Consider the following 25,731-nt stretch of genomic DNA (forward strand, 5'->3'; position numbering starts at 1 on the left):
CGCCCACCTTGTTGATCTCGGCCTGCACCTCGCGGAGCTTGCGCTTGTAGCGCTGCACGTCGCCCTTGAGCTGGTGGTTGTGGTTCTGCAGGGAGCTGATCAGGTGGCGCATCTCGCGGTTAATGGGGCCTGCCAGGTGAGGGACAGGTGAGGGACAGGTGAGGGACACCAAAAACCCAAAAATGTCCTAAAAAAAAGCCCAAAATCCCAAAGATTTTACCCCAAAATTCACTAAATTGGCCCCAAAAATCAGCAAAATTCACTTAAAAGTTCAGTCAATTGGTCACAGTGAGGGACACGAGAGGGACACCAAAAACACCAAAAAATTGAAAAAAGTCCCAAAGACTTTACTCCAAAATCCATTAAATTTGCCATAAAAATCAGCAAAATTCACATAAAAATTCACTGAATTGGTCACAGTGAGGGACAGGTGAGGGACGCCAAAAACCCAAAAAAAAATCCTAAAAATATGCCCAAAATCCGAAGGATTTTACCCCAAAATTCATTAAATTGACCCCAAAAATCAGCAAAATTCACTTGAAAATTCACTGAATTATAAAAATTCAAAACAAAAAATCGAAAAAATCTCAAATCGAAAATTCTGCTCCAAAATTCGTTAAATTGGCCCCAAAATTCAGCAAAATTCACTTAAAAATTCACTGAATTGGTCACAGTCAGGGACAGGTGAGGGACACATGAGGAACAGTAAAAACGCAAAACAATCCTAAAAAACTCCTTAAAATCCTGAAAATTTTATCCCAGAATTCATTAAATTGGCCCCAAGAATCAGCAAAATTCACTTAAAAGTTCAGTCAATTGGTCACAGTGAGGGACACGTGAGGGACACCAAAAACACCAAAAAAATGAAAAAAGTCCCAAAGACTTTACTCCAAAATCCATTAAATTTGCCATAAAAATCAGCAAAATTCACATAAAAATTCACTGAGTTGATCACAGTGAGGGACACGTGAGGGACGCCAAAAACCCCCAAAAAATCCTAAAAAAATGCCCAAAATCCTAAAGATTTTATCCCAAAATTCATTAAATTGACGCCAAAAATCAGCGAAATTCACTTAAAAATTCACTGAATTTATCACAGTGAGGGACACGTGAGAGACAGTAAAAACCAAAAAAAATCCGAAAAAAATCCTCAAAATCGGGAAAATTCTGCTCCAAAATTCGTTAAATTGGCCCCAAAATTCAGCAAAATTCACTTGAAAATTCACTGAATTGGTCATAGTGAGGGACAGGTGAGGGACATCAAAAACTCCGAAAAAATCCCCAAAAAACCTTTAAATTATGAAGATTTTATCCCAAAATTCATTAAATTGACCCCAAAAATCAGCGAAATTCACCTAAAAATTCACTGAATTGGCCACAGTGAGGGACAAGTAAGACACCAAAAACCCCCAAAAAATCCTAAAAAAATGCCCAAAATGCCAAAGATTTTACCCCAAAATTCATTAAATTGGCCTCAAAACTCAGCAAAATTCACTGAAAAATTCACTGAATTGGTCACAATGAGGGACAAGTAAGAGACACCAAAAACCCAAAAAATCTTAAAAAAATCCTCAAAATTCTGAAAATTCTACTCCAAAATTCATTGAATTGGTGCCAAAAATCAGCAAAATTCACTCAAAAATTCACTGAATTGGTCACAGTGAGGGACAGGTGAGGGACACCAAAAACCCCAAAAAAATCCTAAAAAAATGCCCAAAATCCCAAAGATTTTATCCCAAAATTCATTAAATTGGCCTCAAAACTCAGCAAAATTCACTGAAAAATTCACTGAATTGGTCACAGCGAGTGACACGTGAGGGACACCAAAAACATCAAAAAATTCTAAAAAATCCCCAAGATTTTGCCCTAAATTTCATTAAATTGGCACCAAAAATTCACATAAAAATTCACTAAGTTGATCAAAGTGAGGGACAGGTGAGGGACACCAAAAACCCCGAAAAAATCCTTAAGAAATCCTCCAAAAAATCCCAGAGATTTTAACCCCAAAATTCATTAAATTGGCCCCAAAAATCAGCAAAATTCACTTAAAAATTCCCTGAATTGATTCCAGTGAGGAACAGGTGAGGGACACCAAAAACCCAAAAAATCCCAGCAAAAAACCTTTAAATAATGAAGATTTTACCCCAAAATCCATTAAATTGACCCCAAAAATCACCAAAATTCACTTCAAAATTCACTGAATTGGTCACAGTGAGGGACACCAAAACCTCTAAAAAATCCTAAAAAATGCCCAAAATCCCAAAGATTTTACCCCAAAATTCACTAAATGTGTGCCCAGGTAAACCCCCAATTTTTGCCCTTTTTCCCCCCCAGGTGTGCCCAGGTAACCCCAAATCCCCATTTTTCACCCCCAAATCCCCATTTTTCACCCCAAAATCCCCATTTTTCACCCAAATTTCACGGGGTTTTTTTTCCCCTCCCAGCTGTGCCCAGCTGTGCCCAGGTGTTGTTTTAGTGTCAAAAATCCCAATTTTCTTCATTTTAACCCCAATTTTTTGTGTTTTACCTGTCCCAGCTGTGCCCAGGTAACCCCAAATCCCCATTTTTCACTCCAAAATTCCCATTTTTCACCCAAATTTCCCCATTTTTTTTTCTCCCTCTACAAGGTTGCCCAACAAAATCCCCATTTTTAACCTTAAAATCAACATTTTTCATCCCAAAATCTCCATTTTTCCCACAAAAATTCCCATTTTTCCCCCCAGAATCCCCATTTTTCACCCCAAAATCCCCATTTTTCACCCAAATTTCACGGGGTTTTTTTGCTTTATCCCCTCCCAGCCGTGCCCAGCTCTGCCTTGGTAACCCCAAAATCCCCATTTTGTTTTAACCTTAAAATCCCCATTTTTCACCCCAAAAATCCCCACTTTTCACCCCAAAATCTCCATTTTTCACCCCAAAATCTCCATTTTTCCCACAAAAATCCCCACTTTTCACCCCAAAATCCCCATTTTTCACCCCAAAATCCCCATTTTTCACCCCAAAATCCTCATTTTTCACCCCCAAATCCTCATTTTTCACCCAAATTTCACGGGGTTTTTTTCGTTTATCCCCTCCCAGGTGTGCCCAGGTGTGCCCAGGTGTGCCCAGCTGTGCCCCTCCCCCGTCTCTCACCCGCCTGCTCGTTGGCCGCCAGGTTCTGCTCGAACTCGATGCGCAGCATCTCGTACTCCTTGCGCACCTGGGCCAGCGTGTCCTCGAGCTGGATCACCTCGGTCCTCAGGCGCTTCTGCACGCCCAGCTCGTCACTCTGCAACAATTCAACATTTTTAAAAATTATCTGGGATTTTTCGGAATTTTTTGGGGATTTTTGGAGAATTTTTATAAATTTTTTTGATTTTTTTTCGATTTTTTAATGACTTGGGCTGTTGGTCCTCAGGCGCTTCTGCACGCCCAGCGCATCACTCTGGAGTAATTAAAATTTTTTTTTAATTATTTGGGATTTTTGGGAATTTTTTGGTAATTTTCTGGAATTTTTTTAATTTTTTACGAATTTTTTTGATTTTTTTTTAATGAATTTTTTATGTTTTTGGGCTGTTGGTCCTCAGGTGCTTCTGCACACCCAGCTCATCACTCTGGAACAATTAAAAATTTTTAAAAATTATTTGGGATTTTGGGGGGATTTTTTGGTAATTTTCTGGAATTTTTTCGTAATCTTTTAATGAATTTTTCGATTTTTTAATGAATTATTTTATGTTCTGGGGCTTTTGGTCCTCAGGCGCTTCTGCACGCCCAGCTCGTCACTCTGGAACAATTAAAAATTTTAATTTAATTCTTGGGGATTTTTAGAAATTTTTTTGGCAAATTTCTGGAATTTTTTGGTAATTTTTTATGAATGTTTTGGATTTTTTAATGAATTATTTTATGTTTTTGCGGCTGTTGGTCCTCAGGCGCTTCTGCACGCCCAGCTCGTCACTCTGCAACAATTCAACATTTTTAAAAATTATCCGGGATTTTTCGGGGGATTTTTTGGGAATTTTTTGAGAATTTTTATAAATTTTTTTAATTTTTTTTAGATTTTTTAATGACTTGGGCTGTTGGTCCTCAGGCGCTTCTGCACGCCCATCGCATCACTCTGGAGTAATTAAAATTTTTGTTTAATTATTTGGGATTTTTTGGGAATTTTTTGGCAATTTTCTGGAATTTTTTACGAAGTTTTTTGATTTTTTTCCGATTTTTTAATGAATTTTTTATGTTTTTGGGCTTTTGATCCTCAGGTGCTTCTGCATGACCATCTCATCACTCTGGAGTAATTAAAAAATGTAATTTAAGTTTTGGGAATTTTTAGAAATTTTTTGGTAATTTTCTGGAATTTTTTGGTGATTTTTTCAATTTTTTTTTGATCTTTTAATGAATTTTTTTATGTTCTTGGGCTGTTGGTCCTCAGGCACTTCTGCACGCCCAGCTCGTCACTGTGGAGTAATTAAAAATTTTTAAAAATTATTTGGGATTTTTTGGGAATTTTTGGTAATTTTCTGGGATTTTTTTTTTTTTTTTTTAATTTTTTTTTGTTACTTTATTTGTTATTTTTTTTTTTGTTTTTTTTGTTTTTCCAATTTTTTAATGATTTTTTGTTGCTTTTTCTGTCTTTCCATAAAATTTAAAGATTATTTTTTACAAAATTTTTTTTTTCATTTTTTTTTGTCAATTTTTTTTCCAATTTCCCAAATTTTTTTAAAATTTGTAATTTTTTAATCTTTTTTTAAGATTTTTTGGTGACTTTTTAGGGATTTTTTTTTTTTGTTTGTTTTCAAAATTTTCTACAGATTTATAAAGAGTTTTCTTCAGGATTTTAAAAAATATTTTTTCGAAGAATTTTTTTGATTTTCTGGGGTTTTTTTCGGGATTTTTTATAGTTTTTTAAATGATTTTTTATCCATTATTTTTAAATTAAAAACAAATTGAATGTTTTTTTAGTTGTTTTCTATAACATGTTCTGAGATTTTTTATGTAAAACTCCAAAAATTTCCTGGGGTTTTTTTCATTTATTTTTTGTAAATTCTTCACTTATCATTTGTGATATTTTTCAGCTTTTTGCAGAATTTTTAAACAAATTTCTAAGGCTTTTTTTTTGGGTTTTTATTATTTTCTCCTTCAAGTTTGTTCTGTAAATTTTGTAAAGCTTTCAGGAATTTTTTAGGGTGTCTCTTTTTTTAGTTTTTAAAAATAATTTTAAGGGGTTTTTTTGGGGGGGGGAGGGGGTTATCTCTTAATTTCCCTTTTTTTTTTTTTTTTTTTTTCCCAATTTTTTGTGCGAGTTTTTTTGCATTTTTTGTGGATTTTTGGTGTTGTTTATCACAGCTGGATCCCCTCAGGACACTCTGCATGAATTCCGGGAAATTCTAGGGAATTTCAAGAACTTTGGGAATTTTTTAGGAATTTTTTGGGATTTTTAAAAATTTTTTTGGGGATTTTAAATGAATTTTTTTGCTTTAACTTTACGCACTCAAAATGGCTGCCAGTGGCCATCTTGAATGAAGCATTATGGGATTTATGGCCCCAGCAGCCATTTTGAATGAGGCATTATGGGATTTATGGCCCCAGCAGCCATCTTGGACTAGGCATTATGGGATTTATGGCCCCAGCAGCCATCTTGAATGAGGCATTATGGGATTTATGGCACTGGTGGCCATCTTGAATGAGGCATTATGGGATTTATGGCCCCAGTAGCCATCTTGAATGAGGCATTATGGGATTTATGGCATACCAGTAGCCATCTTGAATTATGCATTATGGGATTTATAGCACTGGCGGCCATCTTCAATGAGGCATTATGGGATTTATGGCACCGGCAGCCATCTTCAATGAGGCATTGTGGGATTTATGGCACTGGCAGCCATTTTGAGTGAGGCATTATGGGATTTATGGCCCCGGCAGCCATCTTGAATGAGGCATTATGGGATTTATAGCACCAGTGGCCATCTTGAATGAGGCATTATGGGATTTATGCCACTGACAGCCATCTTGAATGAGGCATTGTGGGATTTATCATACCGGTAGCCATCTTGAATGAGGCATTATGGGATTTATGGCACCGGCAGCCATCTTGGATTGCAAGTTCCGCGATTTAAGGACCTGAAATGACCCCAAACCCAAACCCCAGTAGCCAGCTTGAATGAGGTGAGGGAGCGCACCTCCATGTGCTCGATGTGGCGCAGGTGGCTGTGCACCAGCAGCCAGCGCGTCTTCACCTGCAGGCTCTCGTGGTAGAGCAGTATGGGATTTACAGCACCAGTGGCCATCCTTCAATGAGGCATTATGGGCATTTATAGCGCACCAGTGATACCACGGTGACACCTGAGGCACCTGAGTGACACCTGAGTGACACCTGGTGACACCAGACACACCTTGGATGAGACCTGATTACACCTGAGTTTATGTGACACCTGAGTGCACCTGGATTGACACCTGGGTGACACCTGGGTGACACCTGAGTGACCTAACCCTAACCCTAACCCTGACACACCTGAACGACACCTGACACCTGAGCGACACCTGACACACCTGACAGCCGAGTGACACCTGAGTCACCTGAGTGACACCTGAGTGACACCTGAGTGACATTTGAGTGACACCTGAGTGACACCTGAGTGACACCTGAGTGACACCTGACACACCTGAGTGACACCTGAGTGACATCTAATACACCTGAGTGACACCTGAGTGACACCTGGGGGACACCTGAGTGACACCTGACACACCTGAGTGACACCTGAGTGACCTAACCCGAACCCTAACCCTGACACACCTGAGTGACACCTGAGTGACACCTGGGGGACACCTGACACACCTGAGTGACACCTGAGTGACATCTAATACACCTGAGTGGCACCTGAGTGACACCTAGTGACACCTGACCGACACCTGACACACCTGAGAGAGTGACACCTGAGTGACACCTGAGTGACACCTGAGTGACACCTGAGTGACACTTGAGTGACACCTGAGTGACACCTGAGTGACATCTAATACACCTGAGTGACACCTGACACACCCAAATGACACCTGAGTGATCTCTGACACACCTGAGTGACACCTCACCAATGACACCTGTGTGATCGCTGACACACCTGAGTGACACCTGAGTGACACCTGAGTGACCGCCGAGTAACCCTAACCCTGACACACCTGTGTGACACCTGAGTGACACCTGAATTCTCTGTGTTACACCTGAATCACCTGAGTGACACCTGAGTGACACCTGAGTGACTAACCTAACCTAAGCCGACCACTGAGTGACACCTGAGTGACATCTAATACACCTGAGTGACACCTGAGTGACACCTGAGTGACACCGACACTTGAGTGACATCTAATACACCTGAGTGACACCTGAGTGACACCTGAGCAACAGCTGAGTGACACTTGAGTGACACCTGAGTGACACCTGAATGACACCTGAGTGACACCTGAGTGACCTAACCCTAACCCTAACCCTGACACACCTGAGTGACACCTGAGTGACACCTGGTGACATCTATTACACCTGATTGACACCTGAGTGACACCTGAGCGACACCTGAGTGACACCTGGGGGACACCTGAGTGACACCTGACGCCTGAGTGACATCTCAGTGACCTGAGCTCACCTGAGTCACCTGAGTGACACCTGTAACCACGTGACTCCCCAATGTCCCCAATGTCCCCAACGTCCTCAATCCCATTTTTCCCAATTTTCCACCCATTTTTTCCCAATGTTCCCCATTTTTCCTCAATGTCCCCGATGTCCCCAATGTCCCCAATCCCATTTTTCCCATATTTTCCGCCACTTTTTCCCCATTTTTCCTCCAATTTTTTCCCAATTTTTTCACCGTTTTTTCCCAATATTTCCCCCCATTTTTTCTCAATGTCCCCTCAGTGTCCCCAACACCCCCAATGTCCCCAATCCCATTTTTTTCCCAATTTTCTACCATTTCTTCCCAATGTTCCCCACTTTTCCTCAATATCCCCAACATCCCCAATGTCCCCAGCTGTCCCCAAAGTCCCCAGTGTCCCCAATCCCCTGAATGTCCCCAATATCCCCAAATGTCCCCATTGTCCCCAATGTCCCCTCAGTGTCCCCAATGTCCCCAATGTCCCCAAAATGTCCCCAATGTCCCCAGTCCCATTTTTTCCCAATTTTCTACCATTTCTTCCCAATGTTCCCCATTTTTCCTCAACATCCCCAATGTCCCCCAATCTCTCCAATGTCCCCAATCCCTCCAATGTCCCCAATGTCCCGACGCCCCCCAATGTCCCCAAAGTCCCCTCAGTGTCCCCAACATCCCCAGTGTCCCCAATCCTCCCAATGTCCCCATTGCCCCCAGTGTCCCCAATGTCCCGACGCCCCCAATGTCCCCAATGTCCCCAGCTGTCCCCAAAGTCCCCAATGTCCCCAATCCCTCCAGTGTCCCCCAATGTCCCCAATGTCCCCAGTGTCCCCAATGTCCCCTCAATGTCCCCAATGTCCCCAATGCCCCCAACACCCCCAATGTCCCCAATGTCCCCTCAATGTCCCCATTGTCCCCAATGTCCCTGATGTCCCCAATGTCCCCAGCTGTCCCCAATGTCCCCAATGTCCCCAACACCCCCAACATCCCCAATGTCCCCAACATCCCCAATGTCCCCAGTGTCCCCAATGTCCCCTCAACGTCCCCAATGTCCCCCAATGTCCCCGATGTCCCCAATGTCCCCAATGTCCCCAACGCCCCCAATGTCCCCAAAGTCCCCAACGCCCCCAATCCCCTGAATGTCCCCAATGTCCCCAATGTCCCCAATGTCCCCTCAATGTCCCCAATGTCCCCTCAACGTCCCCAATGTCCCCAATGTCCCCAAAGTCCCCAATGTCCCCAATGTCCCCAATGTCCCCAATGTCCCCAATGTCCCCCAAAGTCCCCAATGTCCCCGATGTCCCCAATGTCCCCGATGTCCCCGATGTCCCCTCAGTGTCACCTTGAGCCTCTCCTGTCCCCTCACAGCCGCCTGCAGCTCCAGCTGCAGCTTCTCCAGCTCGGCCATGCGGGAATTGGCCAGCTCCTGGTTCCCCTCCAGCTCCGCGTTCAGCATCTCGAACTGAGGGGGGAAAAAACCCCAAAAATCCCAGAATTTATCCCAAAAATCCCCGGGATTGTCAAAATTACGGAATTCCCAAAAAAAATCCCACAAAAAAACCCAAAAAAATCTACAAAAAAAGGTCAAAATTCCATCAAAATTCCACCCCAAATCCATCTCAACGCCAAGTTCAGCATCTCAAGCTGAGGGGGGAAAAAACCCCCAAAATCCCAAAATTTACCCCAAAAATCCCCGGGATTGTCAAAATTACGGAATTCCCAAAAAAAATCCCACAAAAAAACCCAAAAAATCTACAAAAAAAGGTCAAAATTCCATCAAAATTCCACCCCAAATCCATCTCAACTCCAAGTTCAGCATCTCAAGCTGAGGGGGGAAAAAACCCCAAAAATCCCAAAATTTACCCCAAAAAATCCAGTGGGATTCCAAAAATAAAAAAAATCCCAGAAATGTTATTTTTAAAAACCCCAAATCCACAGAAATTCAATCAAAATTCCACCCCAAATCCATCTCAACTCCAAGTTCAGCACATCAAACTGAGGGGGGAAAAAAACCCCAAAAATCCCAAAATTTATCCCAAAAAATCCAGTGGGATTGCAAAAATAAAAAAAATCCCAGAAATGTTATTTTTAAAAACCCCAAATCCACAGAAATTCCATCAAAATTCCAGCCCAAATCCATCCCAACTCCAAGTTTTGCATCTCAAGCTGAAGGGGAAAAAAACCCCCAAAATCCCAAAATTTACCCCAAAAATCCTTTGGGATTCCAAATATAAAAATCCCAGAAATTCCTACTAAAAAACCCCAAATCCACAGAAATTCCATCAAAATTCCAGCCCAAATCCATCTCAACTCCACGTTCAGCATCTCAAACTGAGGGGGAAACAACCCCCAAAATCCCAAAATTTACCCCAAAAATCCCCAGGATTGTCAAAATTACGGAATTCCCAAAAAAATCCCACAAAAAAACCCAAAAAATTCACAGAAATTCCATCAAAATTCCACCCCAAATCCATCCCAGCTCCAAGTTCAGCACATCAAACTGAGAGGGGAAAAAAACCCCCAAAAATCCCAGAATTTATCCCAAAAAATCCAGTGGGATTGCAAAAATAAAAAAAATCCCAGAAATGTTATTTTTAAAAACCCCAAATCCACAGAAATTCCATCAAAATTCCACCCCAAATCCATCCCAACTCCAAGTTTTGCATCTCAAGCTGAAGGGGAAAAAAACCCCAAAAATCCCAGAATTTATCCCAAAAATCCCCGGGATTGTCAAAATTACGGAATTCCCAAAAAAATCCCACAAAAAAACCCAAAAAAATCTACAAAAAAAGGTCAAAATTCCATCAAAATTCCACCCCAAATCCATCTCAACGCCAAGTTCAGCATCTCAAGCTGAGGGGGAAAAAAATCCCCAAAATCCCAAAATTTACCCCAAAAAATCCAGTGGGATTCCAAAAATAAAAAAAAACCCAGAAATTTTATTTAAAAAAACCCAAAATCTACAGAAATTCAATCAAAATTCCACCCCAAATCCATCCCAGCTCCAAGTTCAGCACATCAAACTGAGGGGGAAAAAAACCCCAAAAATCCCAGAATTTACCCCAAAAATCCAGTGGGATTCCAAAAATTTTAAAAATCCAGAAATTTTTATTTAAAAAAACCTAACATCCACAGAAATTCCATCAAAATTCCACCCCAAATCCATCCCAGCTCCAAGTTCAGCATCTCAAACTGAGAGGGGAAAAAAAACCCCAAAAATCCCAAAATTTATCCCAAAAAATCCTGTGGGATTCCAAAAATAAAAAAAAAACAGAAATTTTATTTAAAAAAACCCAAAATCTACAGAAATTCAATCAAAATTCCACCCCAAATCCATCCCAGCTCCAAGTTCAGCACATCAAACTGAGAGGGGAAAAAAAACCCCAAAAATCCCAAAATTTATCCCAAAAAATCCAGTGGGATTGCAAAAATAAAAAAAATCCCAGAAATGTTATTTTTAAAAACCCCAAATCCACAGAAATTCCATCAAAATTCCAGCCCAAATCCATCCCAACTCCAAGTTTTGCATCTCAAGCTGAAGGGGAAAAAAACCCCCAAAATCCCAAAATTTACCCCAAAAATCCTTTGGGATTCCAAATATAAAAATCCCAGAAATTCCTACTAAAAAACCCCAAATCCACAGAAATTCCATCAAAATTCCAGCCCAAATCCATCTCAACTCCACGTTCAGCATCTCAAACTGAGGGGGAAACAACCCCCAAAATCCCAAAATTTACCCCAAAAATCCCCAGGATTGTCAAAATTACGGAATTCCCAAAAAAATCCCACAAAAAAACCCAAAAATTCACAGAAATTCCATCAAAATTCCACCCCAAATCCATCCCAGCTCCAAGTTCAGCACATCAAACTGAGAGGGAAAAAAACCCCCAAAATCCCAGAATTTATCCCAAAAAATCCAGTGGGATTGCAAAAATAAAAAAAATCCCAGAAATGTTATTTTTAAAAACCCCAAATCCACAGAAATTCCATCAAAATTCCACCCCAAATCCATCCCAACTCCAAGTTTTGCATCTCAAGCTGAAGGGGAAAAAAACCCCAAAAATCCCAGAATTTATCCCAAAAATCCCCGGGATTGTCAAAATTACGGAATTCCCAAAAAAATCCCACAAAAAAACCCAAAAAAATCTACAAAAAAAGGTCAAAATTCCATCAAAATTCCACCCCAAATCCATCTCAACGCCAAGTTCAGCATCTCAAGCTGAGGGGGAAAAAAATCCCCAAAATCCCAAAATTTACCCCAAAAAATCCAGTGGGATTCCAAAAATAAAAAAAAACCCAGAAATTTTATTTAAAAAAACCCAAAATCTACAGAAATTCAATCAAAATTCCACCCCAAATCCATCCCAGCTCCAAGTTCAGCACATCAAACTGAGGGGGGAAAAAACCCCAAAAATCCCAGAATTTATCCCAAAAATCCAGTGGGATTCCAAAAATTTTAAAAATCCAGAAATTTTTATTTAAAAAAACCTAAAATCCACAGAAATTCCATCAAAATTCCACCCCAAATCCATCCCAGCTCCAAGTTCAGCATCTCAAACTGAGAGGGGAAAAAAAACCCCAAAAATCCCAAAATTTATCCCAAAAATCCCCAGGATTGTCAAATATGGTGAATTCAAAAAAAATCCCACAAAAAAACCCCAAAAATTCACAGAAATTCCATCAAAATTCCAGCCCAAATCCATCTCAACTCCAAGTTCAGCATCTCAAACTGAGGGGGAAAAACAACCCAAAAATCCCAAAATTTACCCCAAAAATCCCCGGGATTGTCAAAATTACGGAATTCCCAAAAAAATCCCACAAAAAAACCCAAAAAATTCACAGAAATTCCATCAAAATTCCACCCCAAATCCATCCCAGCTCCAAGTTCAGCATCTCAAACTGAGAGGGGAAAAAAAACCCCAAAAATCCCAAAATTTATCCCAAAAAATCCTTTGGGATTCCAAAAATAAAAATCCCAGAAATTCCTACTAAAAAACCCCAAAATCCACCGAAATTCCATCAAAATCTCTCCCCACCAGGTCCTGGTTCCCCTCCAGCTCCACATTCATAAATTCTCCCAAAAATTCCCAATTTTCTCAAAAATTCTCCCAAAAATTCCTCAAAAATTCTCCCAAAAATTCCCAATTTTCTCCAAAAAAATTTCCAAAAATCCTCCCAAAATTCCCAATTTTCCCAAAAAATTTTCCCCAAAAATTATCTCAAAAAATGCCCAATTTTCCCCAAAACTTCTCCCAAAAATCCTCCCAAAAAGTCCCAATTTTCCCCAAAAATTATCTGAAAAATTCACCCAAAATTTCCCAATTTTCCTCAAAAATTCTTCCAAAATTTCCCCAGAAAGTCCCAATTTTCCACAAAAATTATCTCAAAAAATTCTTCCAAAAATTCTCCCAAAAATTCCACCAAAATTCCCAATTTTCCCAAAAAATTTTCCCCAAAAATTCCCAATTTTCCCCAAAAATTTTCCCCAAAAGTTATCTCAAAAAATTCTCCAAAAATGCCCAATTTTCCCCAAAAATTCTCCAAAAAATTCTCCGAAAAACTCTCCCAAAAAGTCCCAATTTTCCCCAAAAACTACCTCAAAAATTCTCCAAGAAATTCTCAATTTTCCCCAAAAATTCTTTCCAAAATTCCCAATTTTCCCCAAAAAATATCTCATAAAATTCCCCCCCAAAATGCCCAATTTTCCCCAAATATAGTCCCAAAAATTCTCCAAAAAATTCTCCCAAAATTCCCAATTTTCCGAAAAATTTTCCCCAAAAAGTCTCAATTTTCCCCAAAAATTATCTCAAAAATTCACCCAAAAATTCGCCAAGAAATTCTTCCAAAAATTCCCAATTTTCCCCAAAAATTCTCCCAAGAATTCTCCCAACAATTCCACCAAAATTCCCAATTTTCCCCAAAAAATTTCCCCAAAAATTCTCTCAAAAATTCCCTGTATTTTACCAAAAATTCCAAATTTTTCCCCAAATTTCTCCAGAAATTCTCTCAAAAATTCCCCAAAACTTCTCTCAAAAATTAAAAAAAAATTCCCAATTTTCCCAAGAATTTCCAGAAAAATTCTCTCAAAAAATTCTCAATTTTCCTCAAAAATTCTCTCAAAATTTCTCCGAAAAATCCTCCCAAAAAGCCCCAATTTTCCCAAAAATTATCTCAAAAATTCACCCAAAATTTCCCTATTTTCCTCAAAAATTCTCCCCAAAATTCTCAATTTTCCCCAAAAATTCTTCCAAAAATTCTTCCAAAATTTCCCCAAAAATTCTCCCAAAAATTACCAATGTTCCCCAAAAATTATCTCCTAAAATTCCCCCAAAAATGCCCAATTTTCCCCAAAAATTCTCCCAAAAATTCTCTGAAAAATTCTCCCAAAAAGTCTCAATTTTCCCCAAAAATTATCTCAAAAATTCACCCAAAAATTCTCCAAGAAATACCCAATTTTCCCCAAAATTTCTTCCAAAATTCTCCCCAAAATTCCCAATTTTCCCCAAAAATTTTTCCAAAAATTTTCCCAAAAATTCTCCCAGAATTCCCAATTTTCCCAAAAAATTTTCCCCAAAAACTCCCAGTTTTCTCCAAAAATTGTCTCAAAAAATTCTCAAAAAAATCCCCAATTTTCCCAAAAAATTATCTCAAAAATTCGCCAAGAAATTCCCAATTTTCCCCAAAAATTCTTCCAAAAATTCTTCCAAAATTTTCCCAAAAATTACCAATTTTCTCCAAAAATTATCTCATAAAATTCCCCCCCAAAATACCCAAATTTCCCCAAAAATTTTTCCAAAAATTCTTCCAGAAAATCTCCCAAAATTCCCAATTTTCCAAAAAAATTTTCCCCAAAAAGTCTCAATTTTCCCCAAAAACTCTCCCAAAAATTCCCCAAATCCCACCAAAAACTCTCCCGAAAATTCCTCATTCCTCTCAAAAACAAAATTCCCCAATTTCCCCCAAATTTCCCTCCAAAAACCCCAAATTTTCCCCAAAAATCCTCCCAAAAATTCCCATTTTTTTCCCCAAAAATTCCATTTTTTCGCCAAAATTCCCAAATTTTTCCCAAAATCCCCGGAATTCGCCCCAAAATCCGCGTTACCTTCTGCATGCTCAGGGTGATCTGTCCCCCCTGGAATCCTCCGGAGCTCCCGGAGCCGTACGAGCCCGAGGTCAGCTGGGACAGGGGAGACACCACAGGTGAGATGGGCACCAAAAACCCCAAAATCACCCCAAAAACACCCCAAATCCCCAAGATTTTACCCCAAAATCCCCCAAAATTTTAACCCAAAATCCCCAAGATTTTACCCCAAAATCCCCAAGATTTTACCCCAAAATCCCCAAATTTTTCACTAAACTGACCCCAAAAATTCACTTAAAAATTCCCTGAATTGGGCACAGTGAGGGATAGGTGAGGGACACCAAAAACCCTAAAAATCACCCCAAAAAAACCCCAAATCCCCAAGATTTTACCCCAAAAACCCAAAAATTGTACCCCAAAATCCCCAAGATTTTACCCCAAAATTGTGAAAATTTTACCACAAAATTTTACCCCAAAATCCCCCAAAAATTTTACCCCAAAATTTTACCCCAAAATCCCCAAAAATTTACCCCAAAATCCCGAAGATTTTACCCCAAAAATTTTACCCCAAAATCCCCAAAATTTTACCCCAAAATCCCCAAAAATTTTACCCCAAAATTTTACCCCAAAATCCCCAAAATTTTACCCCAAAATCCCAAAGATTTTACCCCAAAATCCCCAAAAATTTTATCCCAAAATTGTGAAGATTTTACCCCAAAATTCATTAAATTGGCCCCAAAAATCGGCAAAATTCACTGAAAAATTCACTGAATTGGTCACAGTGAGGGGCAGCAAAAACCCCCCAAAAAAATCTTAAAAAAATCCCCCAAATTGTGAAGATTTTACCCCAAAATTCACTAAATTGACCCCAAAAATCAGCAAAATTCATTTAAAAATTCCCTGAATTGGTCACAGTGAGGGACAGCTGAGGGACACCAAAAACCCCCAAAAAATCCTAAAAAATCCCCAAAATTTCAAAGATTTTACCCCAAAATCCTCCCAAAAATATCCCCTAAGATTTTACCCCAAAGTCCCAAAAATTTTACCCCAAATCCACAAAATTTTACTCCAAAATCCCAAAGATTTTGCCCCAAAATTCATTAAATTGGCCCCAAAAATCAGCGAAATTCACTGAAAAATTCACTGAATTGGTCACAGTGAGGGACAGATAAGAGACACCAAAAACCCAAAAAATCCTAAAAAAATCCCCAAAACCCCCAAAAAATTTACCCCAAAATCCAAAAGATTTTACCCCAAAATCCCAAAAATTTTACCCCAAAGTCCCAAAATTTTACCCCAAAATTCCCAAAAATTTTACCCCAAAATCCCAAAGATTTTACCCCAAAATTGTGAAGATTTTACCCCAAAATCCCCCAAAAATTTACCCCAAAATCCAAAAGATTTTTCCCCAAAAACCCCCAAAAAATTTACCCTAAAATCCCGAAGATTTTACCCCAAAATTTTACCCCAAAATCCCCAAGATTTTACCCCAAAATCCCCATAAATTTTACCCCAAAATCCCAAAAATTTTACCCCAAAATCTCCAAGATTTTACCCCAAAATCCCCAAAGATTTTACCCCAAAATTCGTTAAATTGGCCCCAAAAATCAGCGAAATTCACTGAAAAATTCACTGAATTGGTCACAGTGAGGGACAAGTGAGAGACACCAAAAACCCCAAAAAAATCCTAAAAAAATCCCCAAAATCCCAAAGATTTTACCCCAAAATTCACTGAATTGGCCCCAAAATTCACCTGAATCCACTCAAAAATTCCTTAAATTAATTCACAGTGAGGGACAGCTGTGCCCAGGTGTCCCCAGGTGTCCCTAAACCCCCAATTTTCACCGATTTTCTCCAAATTTCCCCCAAATTTTCACCCTTTTCTCCCTCCCAGGTGTGCCCAGGTAACCCCAAATCCCCATTTTTCACCCCAAAATCCCCATTTTTAACCCAAATTTCACGGGGTTTTTTTTGTCCATCCCCTCCCAGCTGTGCCCAGCTGTGCCCAGCTGTGCCCAGCTGTGCCCAAACCCCCAATTTTAACCCCAAAAATCCCCAATTTTCATCCCCCAAATCCCCATTTTTCACCCCAAAATCCCCATTTTTCACCCAAATTTCACGGGGTTTTTTTTGCCCATCCCCTCCCAGCCGTGCCCAGGTGTGCCCAGCTGTGCCCAGCTGTGCCCAGCTGTGCTTTACCTGCTCCAGGGCCTCGGCCAGGTGTCTGTCCAGCCGCCCCTCGCGCTTGCGCAGTTTGGCGCTGTCCCACTGCAGCCCCTCGGGCGTCGTCCCCATTTCCAGAACCTTCGTCTCGGCCGAGGTGGCTTTGTCCTGCAGCTCGGCCAGCTGGGACAGGGCACAGGTGAGGGGGACACCAAAATATAAATCCCCAAAAAATCCCCAAAAAATCCCCAAAAAATCCTAAAAAAATCCCCAAAAAATCCCCAAAAAATTCCACGAAATTGTGAAGATTTTACCCCAAAATTCATTAAATTGGCCCCAAGAATTCAGCGAAATTCACTTAAAAATTCACTGAGTTGGTCACAGTGAGGGACAGGGGAGGGACACCAAAACCCCCAAAACCCTAAAAAATCACCCAAAAAATCCCCAAAAAATCCCCCAAAAAAATCCCCCCCCAAAATCCCCCAAAAATCCTAAAAATCCCCCCAAAAAATCCCCAAAAATCCTAAAAAAATCCCCAAAAAATATCCAAAGAATTCTGCAAAATTGTGAAGATTTTACCCCAAAATTCATTAAATTGGCCCCAAGAATTCAGCGAAATTCACTTAAAAATTCACTGAATTGGTCACAGTGAGGGACAGGTGAGGGACACCAAAAACCCCAAAAACCCTAAAAAAATCACCCAAAAAATAAAAAAAAATTCCCCAAAAAATCCCCACAAAATCCCCCAAAAAAACCCCCAAAAATCCACAAAAAAACCCCCAAAAAACCTAAAAAAATTCCCAAAAAAATCCCCCCAAAAATCCTAAAAAATCCCCCAAAAATTCCCAAAAAATTCCCCCCAAAAATCCTAAAATAATCCCCCAAAAAATCCTAAAAAATCCTAAAAAAATTCCTCCCCTAAAAATCCCCAAAAAATCCCCCCAAAAAATCCCCCCAAAAAATCCCCCAAAAATCCCCCCAAAGAAACCCCAAAAAATCCACAAAAAATCCCCCAAAAATCCCCAAAAAAACACCCCAAAAAATCCACAAAAAAATCCTAGAGAAATCCCCCAAAAATCCAAAAAACTTCCGCAATACTGTGAAAATTTTACCCCAAAATTCACTGAATTGCTCCCAAAAATCAGCGAAATTCATTTAAAGATTCACTGAATTGGTCACAGTGAGAGACAGGGGAGGAACAGGTGAGGGACACCAAAACCCCCAAAAATCCCCCAAAAATCCCCCCAAAAATCCTAAAAATCCCCAAAAAATCCACAAAAAATCCTAAAAAAATCCCCCAAAAAATCCACAAAAAATCCCCAAAAACTGCGCGAAATTGTGAAGATTTTACCCCAAAATTCATTAAATTGGCCCCAAAAAATCAGCGAAATTCACTGAAATATTCACTGAATTGGTCACAGTGAGGGACAGGGGAGGGACACCAAAAACCCCCAAAAAATCCCCAAAAAAATCTCCCAAAAAATCCTAAAAATCCCCCAAAAAATCCTAAAAAAATCCCAAAAAAATCCTCCAAAAATCCCCCAAAAATTCCACGAAATTCTGGAGATTTTACCCCAAAATTCACTAAATTTGCCTCAAAACTCAGCGAAATTCACTGAAAAATTCACTGAATTGGTCACAGTGAGGGACAGGAGAGGAACAGCTGAGGGACACCAAAAACCCCCCAAAAATCCCCCAAAAAATCCTAAAAAATTCCCCCAAAATCCCCCAAAAATTCCCCAAAATCCCCAAAAAATCTCCCAAAAAATCCCACACCAAAAATCCCGAAAAAAATCCCCCAAAAAATGCCCCAAAAAATCCCCAAAAAATCCCCCAAAAAATCAAAAAAAATTCTGTGAAATTGCGAAGATTTTACCTCAAAATTCATTAAATTTGCCCCAAAAAATCAGCGAAATTCACTGAAAAATTCACTGAGTTGGTCACAGTGAGGGACAGGGGAGGGACACCAAAAACCCCAAAAAAATCCCCAAAGAAATTCCCCCAAAAAATCCCCCAGAATCCCCCAAAATCCCCCAAAAAATCCTAAAAAAATCCCACCAAAAAATCCCCCCAAAATCCACAAAAAATCCTCGCAAAAAATCTCCCCAAAAAATCCCAAATAATTCCGCCCAATTGCGAAGATTTTACCCCAAAATTCATTAAATTGGCCCCAAAAAATCAGCAAAATTCACTGAAAAATTCATTGAATTGATCACAGTGAGGGACAGCAAAAACCCAAAAAAATCCACCCAAAAATTCCCCCCAAAATTCCCAAAAAATCCTAAAAAAAATCCTAAAAAAATCCCCCAAAAAGTCCTAAAAAATCCCACGAAATTGTGAAGATTTTATCACAAAATTCACTAAATTGGCCCCAAAAATCAGCAAAATTCACTGAAAAATTCACTGAGTTAGTCACAGTGAGGGACAGGTGAGGGACACCAAAAACCCCAAAAAATCCCCAAAAATACCCCAAAAAATCCCACAAAAATCCTAAAAAAATCCCCCCAAAAATCCTAAAAATCCCCAAAAAATCCCCAAAAAACCCCCCAAAAAATCCTAAAAAATCCCACAAAAATCCCAAAAAAATCCCCCAAAAAATCCCCAAAAAATTCCGCGAAATTGTGAAGATTTTACCCCAAAATTCATTAAATTGGCCCCAAAAAATCAGCGAAATTCACTGAAAAATTCACTGAGTTGGTCACAGTGAGGGACAGGTGAGGGACACCAAAAACCCCAAAAAATCCCCCAAAAAATCTTCCAAAAAATAAAAAAAAATTCCCCAAAAAATCCCCACAAAATCCCCAAAAAAAACCCCAAAAATCCACAAAAATTCCCCCCAAAAAATCCCCCAAAAAATCCTAAAAATCCCCAAAAAATCCCCCAAAAAATCCACAAAAAATTCCCGCAAAATTGTGAAGATTTTACCCCAAAATTCATTAAATTGGCCCCAAAATTCAGCGAAATTCACTCAAAAATTCACTGAATTGGTCACAGTGAGGGACAGGAGAGGAACAGCTGAGGGACACCAAAAACCCCCCAAAAATCCCCCAAAAAATCCTAAAAAATTCCCCCAAAATCCCCCAAAAATTCCCCAAAATCCCCAAAAAATCTCCTAAACAATCCCCCAAAAAATCCCGAAAAAAATCCCCCAAAAAATGCCCCAAAAAATCCCCAAAAAATCCCCCAAAATATCCAAAAAAATTCTGTGAAATTGCGAAGATTTTACCTCAAAATTCATTAAATTTGCCCCAAAAAATCAGCGAAATTCACTCAAAAATTCACTGAATTGGTCACAGTGAGGGACAGGTGAGGGACACCAAAAACCCCAAAAATCCCCCCAAAAAATCCACCATAAAATCCCACAAAAATCCCCCCAAAATCCCCCAAAAAACCTAAAAAAATCCACAAAAAATCCTAAAAAAAATCCTAAAAAAATCCCCCAAAAAGTCCTAAAAAAATTCCCCCCAAAAATTCCCCCAAAATCCTAAAAAAATCCCCCAAAAAAATTCCGAAATATTCTACAAAATTGTGAAGATTCCACCCCAAAATCCTCATTTTTCACCCAAATTTCACGGGGTTTTTTTTGTTTATCCCCTCCCAGCCGTGCCCAGCTGTACCCAGCTGTGCCCAGGTGTGCCGAGGTGTGCCCAGCTGTGCCCAGGTAACCCCAAAATCCCCATTTTTCACCCCAAAATCCCCATTTTTCACCCAAATTTCACGGGGTTTTTTTGCTCTATCCCCTCCCAGCCGTGCCCAGGTGTGCCCAGGTAACCCCAAAATCCCCATTTTTCACCCCAAAATCCCCATTTTTCACCCAAATTTCACAGGGTTTTTTGTCTATCCCCTCCCAGCTGTGCCCAGGTGTGCCCAGGTGTGCCCAGCTGTGCCCAGCTGTGCCCCAGGTACCTCCAGGGCCTCTCTCTGGTGTTTCTCGTGCAGGTTCTGCGTCAGCTCCTGCAGCCTCCGGTGCTCCCGCAGCAGCTCCCGCAGCAGCTCCCGCCCTGGTTCCGCCAGATCCGCTGCAATTGCATCCCAAAAATCACCCCAAAATCACCCAATTATCAAATTCCAAAATTCCCCAAAAATTCCCCGAAAAAATCCCAGAAAAAAACCCCAAAATTCTGCCAAAAAACGCCAAAAATTTCAAAACAAAATCCCAGAAAAAACTCAAAAAATTCACTCAAATCCACCCAAAATCATCTCAATTCCACCCAAAAATCCCTAAATTGTCAAATCCCAAAATTCCCACAAAATTCCACAAAAATTCCCCCCAAAAAAACCCAAAATCCTGCCAAAAAACACCTAAAATTGAAGACAAATCCCAACAAAAAATCCCAACAAATTCATTCAAATCCACCCAAAATTCCTCCAAAATTCCAAATTCTCCAAAGCCCCAAAATCCCAAAAATTCTGCCCAAAATTCCACCAAAAATCCCCCAAAATCCCAGAAAAAAGGTCTAAAATTCAAAAAAAATCCCATTAAAAATCACCCAAAATCCAAGAAAATCCACCCAAAATTCCTCCCAAATTTTCCTAAAAATTAAACTCTCAAAAAGTCCCAAAATCCCAAAAATTCCACCCAAAATTCCCCAAAAATTCCCACAAAATTCCCAGAAAAAAGGGCCCAAAAATCCCCAAAAAAGGTTCAAAATTGCAAAAAATCCCACAAAACCACCCAAAATTCCACCAAAAGCAGCAATTTTCTACAAGCCCCAAAATCCCAAAAATTCCACCCAAAATTCCACAAAAATTCCCACAAAATTCCCACAAAAAATGGCTCAAAAACCCCAAAAAAAGGTTTAAAATTGCAAAAAATGCCCACAGAAACCACCCCAAATTCCTCTAAATTCACCCCAAATTCCACCCAAAGCAAGAATTTTTAAAAGTCCCAAAATCCCCAAAATTCCACCCAAAATTCCACAAAAATTCCCACAAAATCCCCCCAAAATTCCATAAAAATCCCCCAAAAATCACCCAAAATTCCCCTAAATTCTGAAATTTTAAAATTCCCAAAAAATTCCCCAAAAAATCCCAGAAAAAAACCCCAAAATTCTGCCCAAAAAACACCTAAAATTGAAGAAAAATCCCAACAAAAAATCCCAACAAATTCATTCAAACCCACCCAAAATTCCTCCAAAATTCCAAATTCTCAAAAAGCCCAAAATCCCAAAAATTCTGCCCAAAATTCCACAAAAATTGCCACAAAAATTTTCCAAAATTTCCCCAAAATTGGGGTCCTGGAGCCGCCAGATCCGCTGCAATTCCATCCAAAAAATCGTCCCAAAATCACCCAAATCCCTAAATTATCGAATTTTCAAAATTCCCACAAAATTCCCCAAAAAATCCCAGAAAAAATCCCAGAAAAAACCCCAAAATTCTGCCAAAAATGCCTGAAATTCAAGAAAAATCCCAACCAAAAATCCCAAAATATTGATTCAAATCCACCCAAAATCACCTCAATTCCACCCAAAAATCCCTAAATTGTCAAATCCCCCCAATTCCCAAAAAATTCCACAAAAAATCCCCCAAAAACCCCAAAATTCTGCCCAAAAATGCCTAAAATTCAATAAAAATCCCAACAAAAAATCCAAAAAAATTGATTCAAATCCACCCAAAATTCCTCCAAAATTCCAAATTCTCCAAAGCCCCAAAATCCCGAAAATTCTGCCCAAAATTCCAACAAAGAATCCCCAAAATCCCAGGAAAAAAGATCTAAAATTCAAAAAAATCCCACAGAAAATCCAAGAAAATCCACCCAAAATTCCTCCCAAATTTTCCTAAAAATTAAAGTCTCAAAAAGTCCCAAAATCCCAAAAATTCCACCCAAAATTCCAGCAAAAATCACCCAAAATCCCCAAAAATCCTGCAAAAAAACCACCCCAAATTCCTGCAAAGTTTTCCTAAAAATTAGAAAATCCAACAGCCCCAAAATTCCAGAAATTCCACCCAAAATTCCCAAAAAATCCCAGAAAAAAACCCCAAAAAATTCACTCAAATCCACCCAAAATTCCTCCAAAATTCCAAATTCTCAAAAGCCCCAAAATCCCGAAAATTCCGCCCAAAATTCCACAAACATTCCCAAAAAACCAAGTTTTAAAAAATCTAATAAAAAGTCCCAAAAATTGAAGAAAATTGACCCAAAATTCTTCCCAAATTCCATCAAAAATCAAAAATCCCCAAGAGCCCCAAAATCCCAAAAATTTTACCCAAAATTCCACAAAAATTCCCGGAAAAAAAAGCCCAAAAATTCCCCCCAAAAAGGTCAAAAATTTCAAATAATCAAACAAAAAACCACCAAAAATCCCACCCAAAATTCCCCAAAATTCCCCAAAAATTCCCCCCAATTCCAAAATTCCCAAATCCTGAAATTCCCACAAAATTCCCCAAAAAATCCCCAAAAAAATCCCAGAAAAAACCCCAAAATTCTGCCAAAAAATGCCGAAAATTCAAAATAAAATCGCAACAAAAAATCCTAAAAAATTGATTCAAATCCACCCAAAATTCTTCCAAAATTCCAAATTCTCCAAAGCCCCAAAATCCCAAAAATTCCGCCCAAAATTCCACCAAAAATCCCCCAAAATCCCAGAAAAAAAGGTCTAAAATTCAAAAAAAAATCCATTAAAAATCACCCAAAATCCAAGAAAATCCACCCAAAATTCCTCCCAAATTTTCCTAAAAATTAAACTCTCAAAAAGTCCCAAAATCCCAAAAATTCCACCCAAAATTCCACCCAAAATTCCCCAAAAATTCCCACAAAATTCCCAGAAAAAAGGGCCCAAAAATCCCCAAAAAAGGTTCAAAATTACAAAAAATCCCACAAAACCACCCAAAATTCCACCAAAAGCAGCAATTTTCTACAAGCCCCAAAATCCCAAAAATTCCACCCAAAATTCCACAAAAATTCCCACAAAATTCCCACAAAAAATGGCTCAAAAACCCCAAAAAAAGGTTTAAAATTGCAAAAAATGCCCACAGAAACCACCCCAAATTCCTCTAAATTCACCCCAAATTCCACCCAAAGCAGGAATTCTTAAAAGTCCCAAAATCCCCAAAATTCCACCCAAAATTCCACAAAAATTCCCACAAAATCCCCCCAAAATTCCCCTTAAAATTCCATAAAAATCCCCCAAAAATCCCCCAAAATTCCTCTAAATTCTGAAATTTTAAAATTCCCAAAAAATTCCCCAAAAAATCCCAGAAAAAATCCCAGAAAAAATCCCAGAAAAAAACCCAAAATTCTGCCCAAAAAACACCTAAAATTGAAGAAAAATCCCAACAAAAATCCCAACAAATTCATTCAAACCCACCCAAAATTCCTCCAAAATTCCAAATTCTCAAAAAGCCCAAAATCCCAAAAATTCTGCCCAAAATTCCACAAAAATTGCCACAAAAATTTTCCAAAATTTCCCCAAAATTGGGGTCCTGGAGCCGCCAGATCCGCTGCAATTCCATCCAAAAAATCGTCCCAAAATCACCCAAATCCCTAAATTATCGAATTTTCAAAATTCCCACAAAATTCCCCAAAAAATCCCAGAAAAAATCCCAGAAAAAACCCCCAAATTCTGCCAAAAATGCCTGAAATTCAAGAAAAATCCCAACCAAAAATCCCAAAATATTGATTCAAATCCACCCAAAATCACCTCAATTCCACCCAAAAATCCCTAAATTGTCAAATCCCCAAATTCCCAAAAAATTCCACAAAAAATCCCCCAAAAACCCCAAAATTCTGCCCAAAAATGCCTAAAATTCAATAAAAATCCCAACAAAAAATCCAAAAAAATTGATTCAAATCCACCCAAAATTCCTCCAAAATTCCAAATTCTCCAAAGCCCCAAAATCCCAAAAATTCTGCCCAAAATTCCAACAAAGAATCCCCAAAATCCCAGGAAAAAAGATCTAAAATTCAAAAAAATCCCACAGAAAATCCAAGAAAATCCACCCAAAATTCCTCCCAAATTTTCCTAAAAATTAAAGTCTCAAAAAGTCCCAAAATCCCAAAAATTCCACCCAAAATTCCAGCAAAAATCACCCAAAATCCCCAAAAATCCTGCAAAAAAACCACCCCAAATTCCTGCAAAGTTTTCCTAAAAATTAGAAAATCCAACAGCCCCAAAATTCCAGAAATTCCACCCAAAATTCCCAAAAAATCCCAGAAAAAAACCCCAAAAAATTCACTCAAATCCACCCAAAATTCCTCCAAAATTCCAAATTCTCAAAAGCCCCAAAATCCCGAAAATTCCGCCCAAAATTCCACCAAAATTCCCAAAAAACCAAGTTTTAAAAAATCTAATAAAAAGTCCCAAAAATTGAAAAAAATTGACCCAAAATTCCTCCCAAATTGCATCAAAAATCAAAAATCCCCAAGAGCCCCAAAATCCCAAAAATTTTACCCAAAATTCCACAAAAATTCCCCCAAAAAAGGTCAAAAATTTCAAATAATCAAACAAAAAACCACCAAAAATCCCACCCAAAATTCCCCAAAAATTCCCCAAAAATTCCCCCCAAACCCCCCCAATTCCAAAATTCCCAAATCCTGGAAATTCCCACAAAATTCCCCAAAAAATCCCCCAAAAAATCCCAGAAAAGACCCCCAAAATTCTGCCAAAAAACGCATGAAATTCAAAATAAAATCCCAGAAGAAAACCTCAAGAAATTGATTCAAATCCACCCAAATTTCTTCCAAAATTCCAAATTCTCAAAAGCCCCAAAATCCCCAAAATTCCACCCCAAATTCCACAAAAATTCCCAAAATTCCCAGAAAAAAGCTCCAAAATTGCAACTTGCAAAAAATCCCACAGAAAATCACCCAAAATCCAAGAAAATCCACCCCAAATTCCCCCCAAATTTTCTTAAAATTCAAAATCCCAAAAAGTCCCAAAA

The 25,731-nt window shown here is 39.1% G+C and overlaps 1 protein-coding gene across 1 annotated transcript in view; it reads right to left on the reverse strand.

Moving 5' to 3' along the window:
* LOC115915961 (E3 ubiquitin-protein ligase BRE1B-like) overlaps nucleotides 1-25,731 on the reverse strand; it is a 61,508-nt gene that overhangs the window by 19,503 nt on the left and 16,274 nt on the right. Inside the window, 8 exon segments of the mRNA XM_030969660.1 lie at nucleotides 8-129; nucleotides 3,133-3,268; nucleotides 6,153-6,261; nucleotides 7,238-7,302; nucleotides 8,947-9,069; nucleotides 14,710-14,784; nucleotides 16,888-17,034; nucleotides 20,758-20,870. Coding sequence (XP_030825520.1) covers nucleotides 8-129; nucleotides 3,133-3,268; nucleotides 6,153-6,261; nucleotides 7,238-7,302; nucleotides 8,947-9,069; nucleotides 14,710-14,784; nucleotides 16,888-17,034; nucleotides 20,758-20,870 — 890 coding nt within the window.

This window comes from Camarhynchus parvulus, unplaced genomic scaffold (assembly GCF_901933205.1).
Source record: "Camarhynchus parvulus unplaced genomic scaffold, STF_HiC, whole genome shotgun sequence".
In the NCBI taxonomy this organism is placed as follows: domain Eukaryota; kingdom Metazoa; phylum Chordata; class Aves; order Passeriformes; family Thraupidae; genus Camarhynchus; species Camarhynchus parvulus.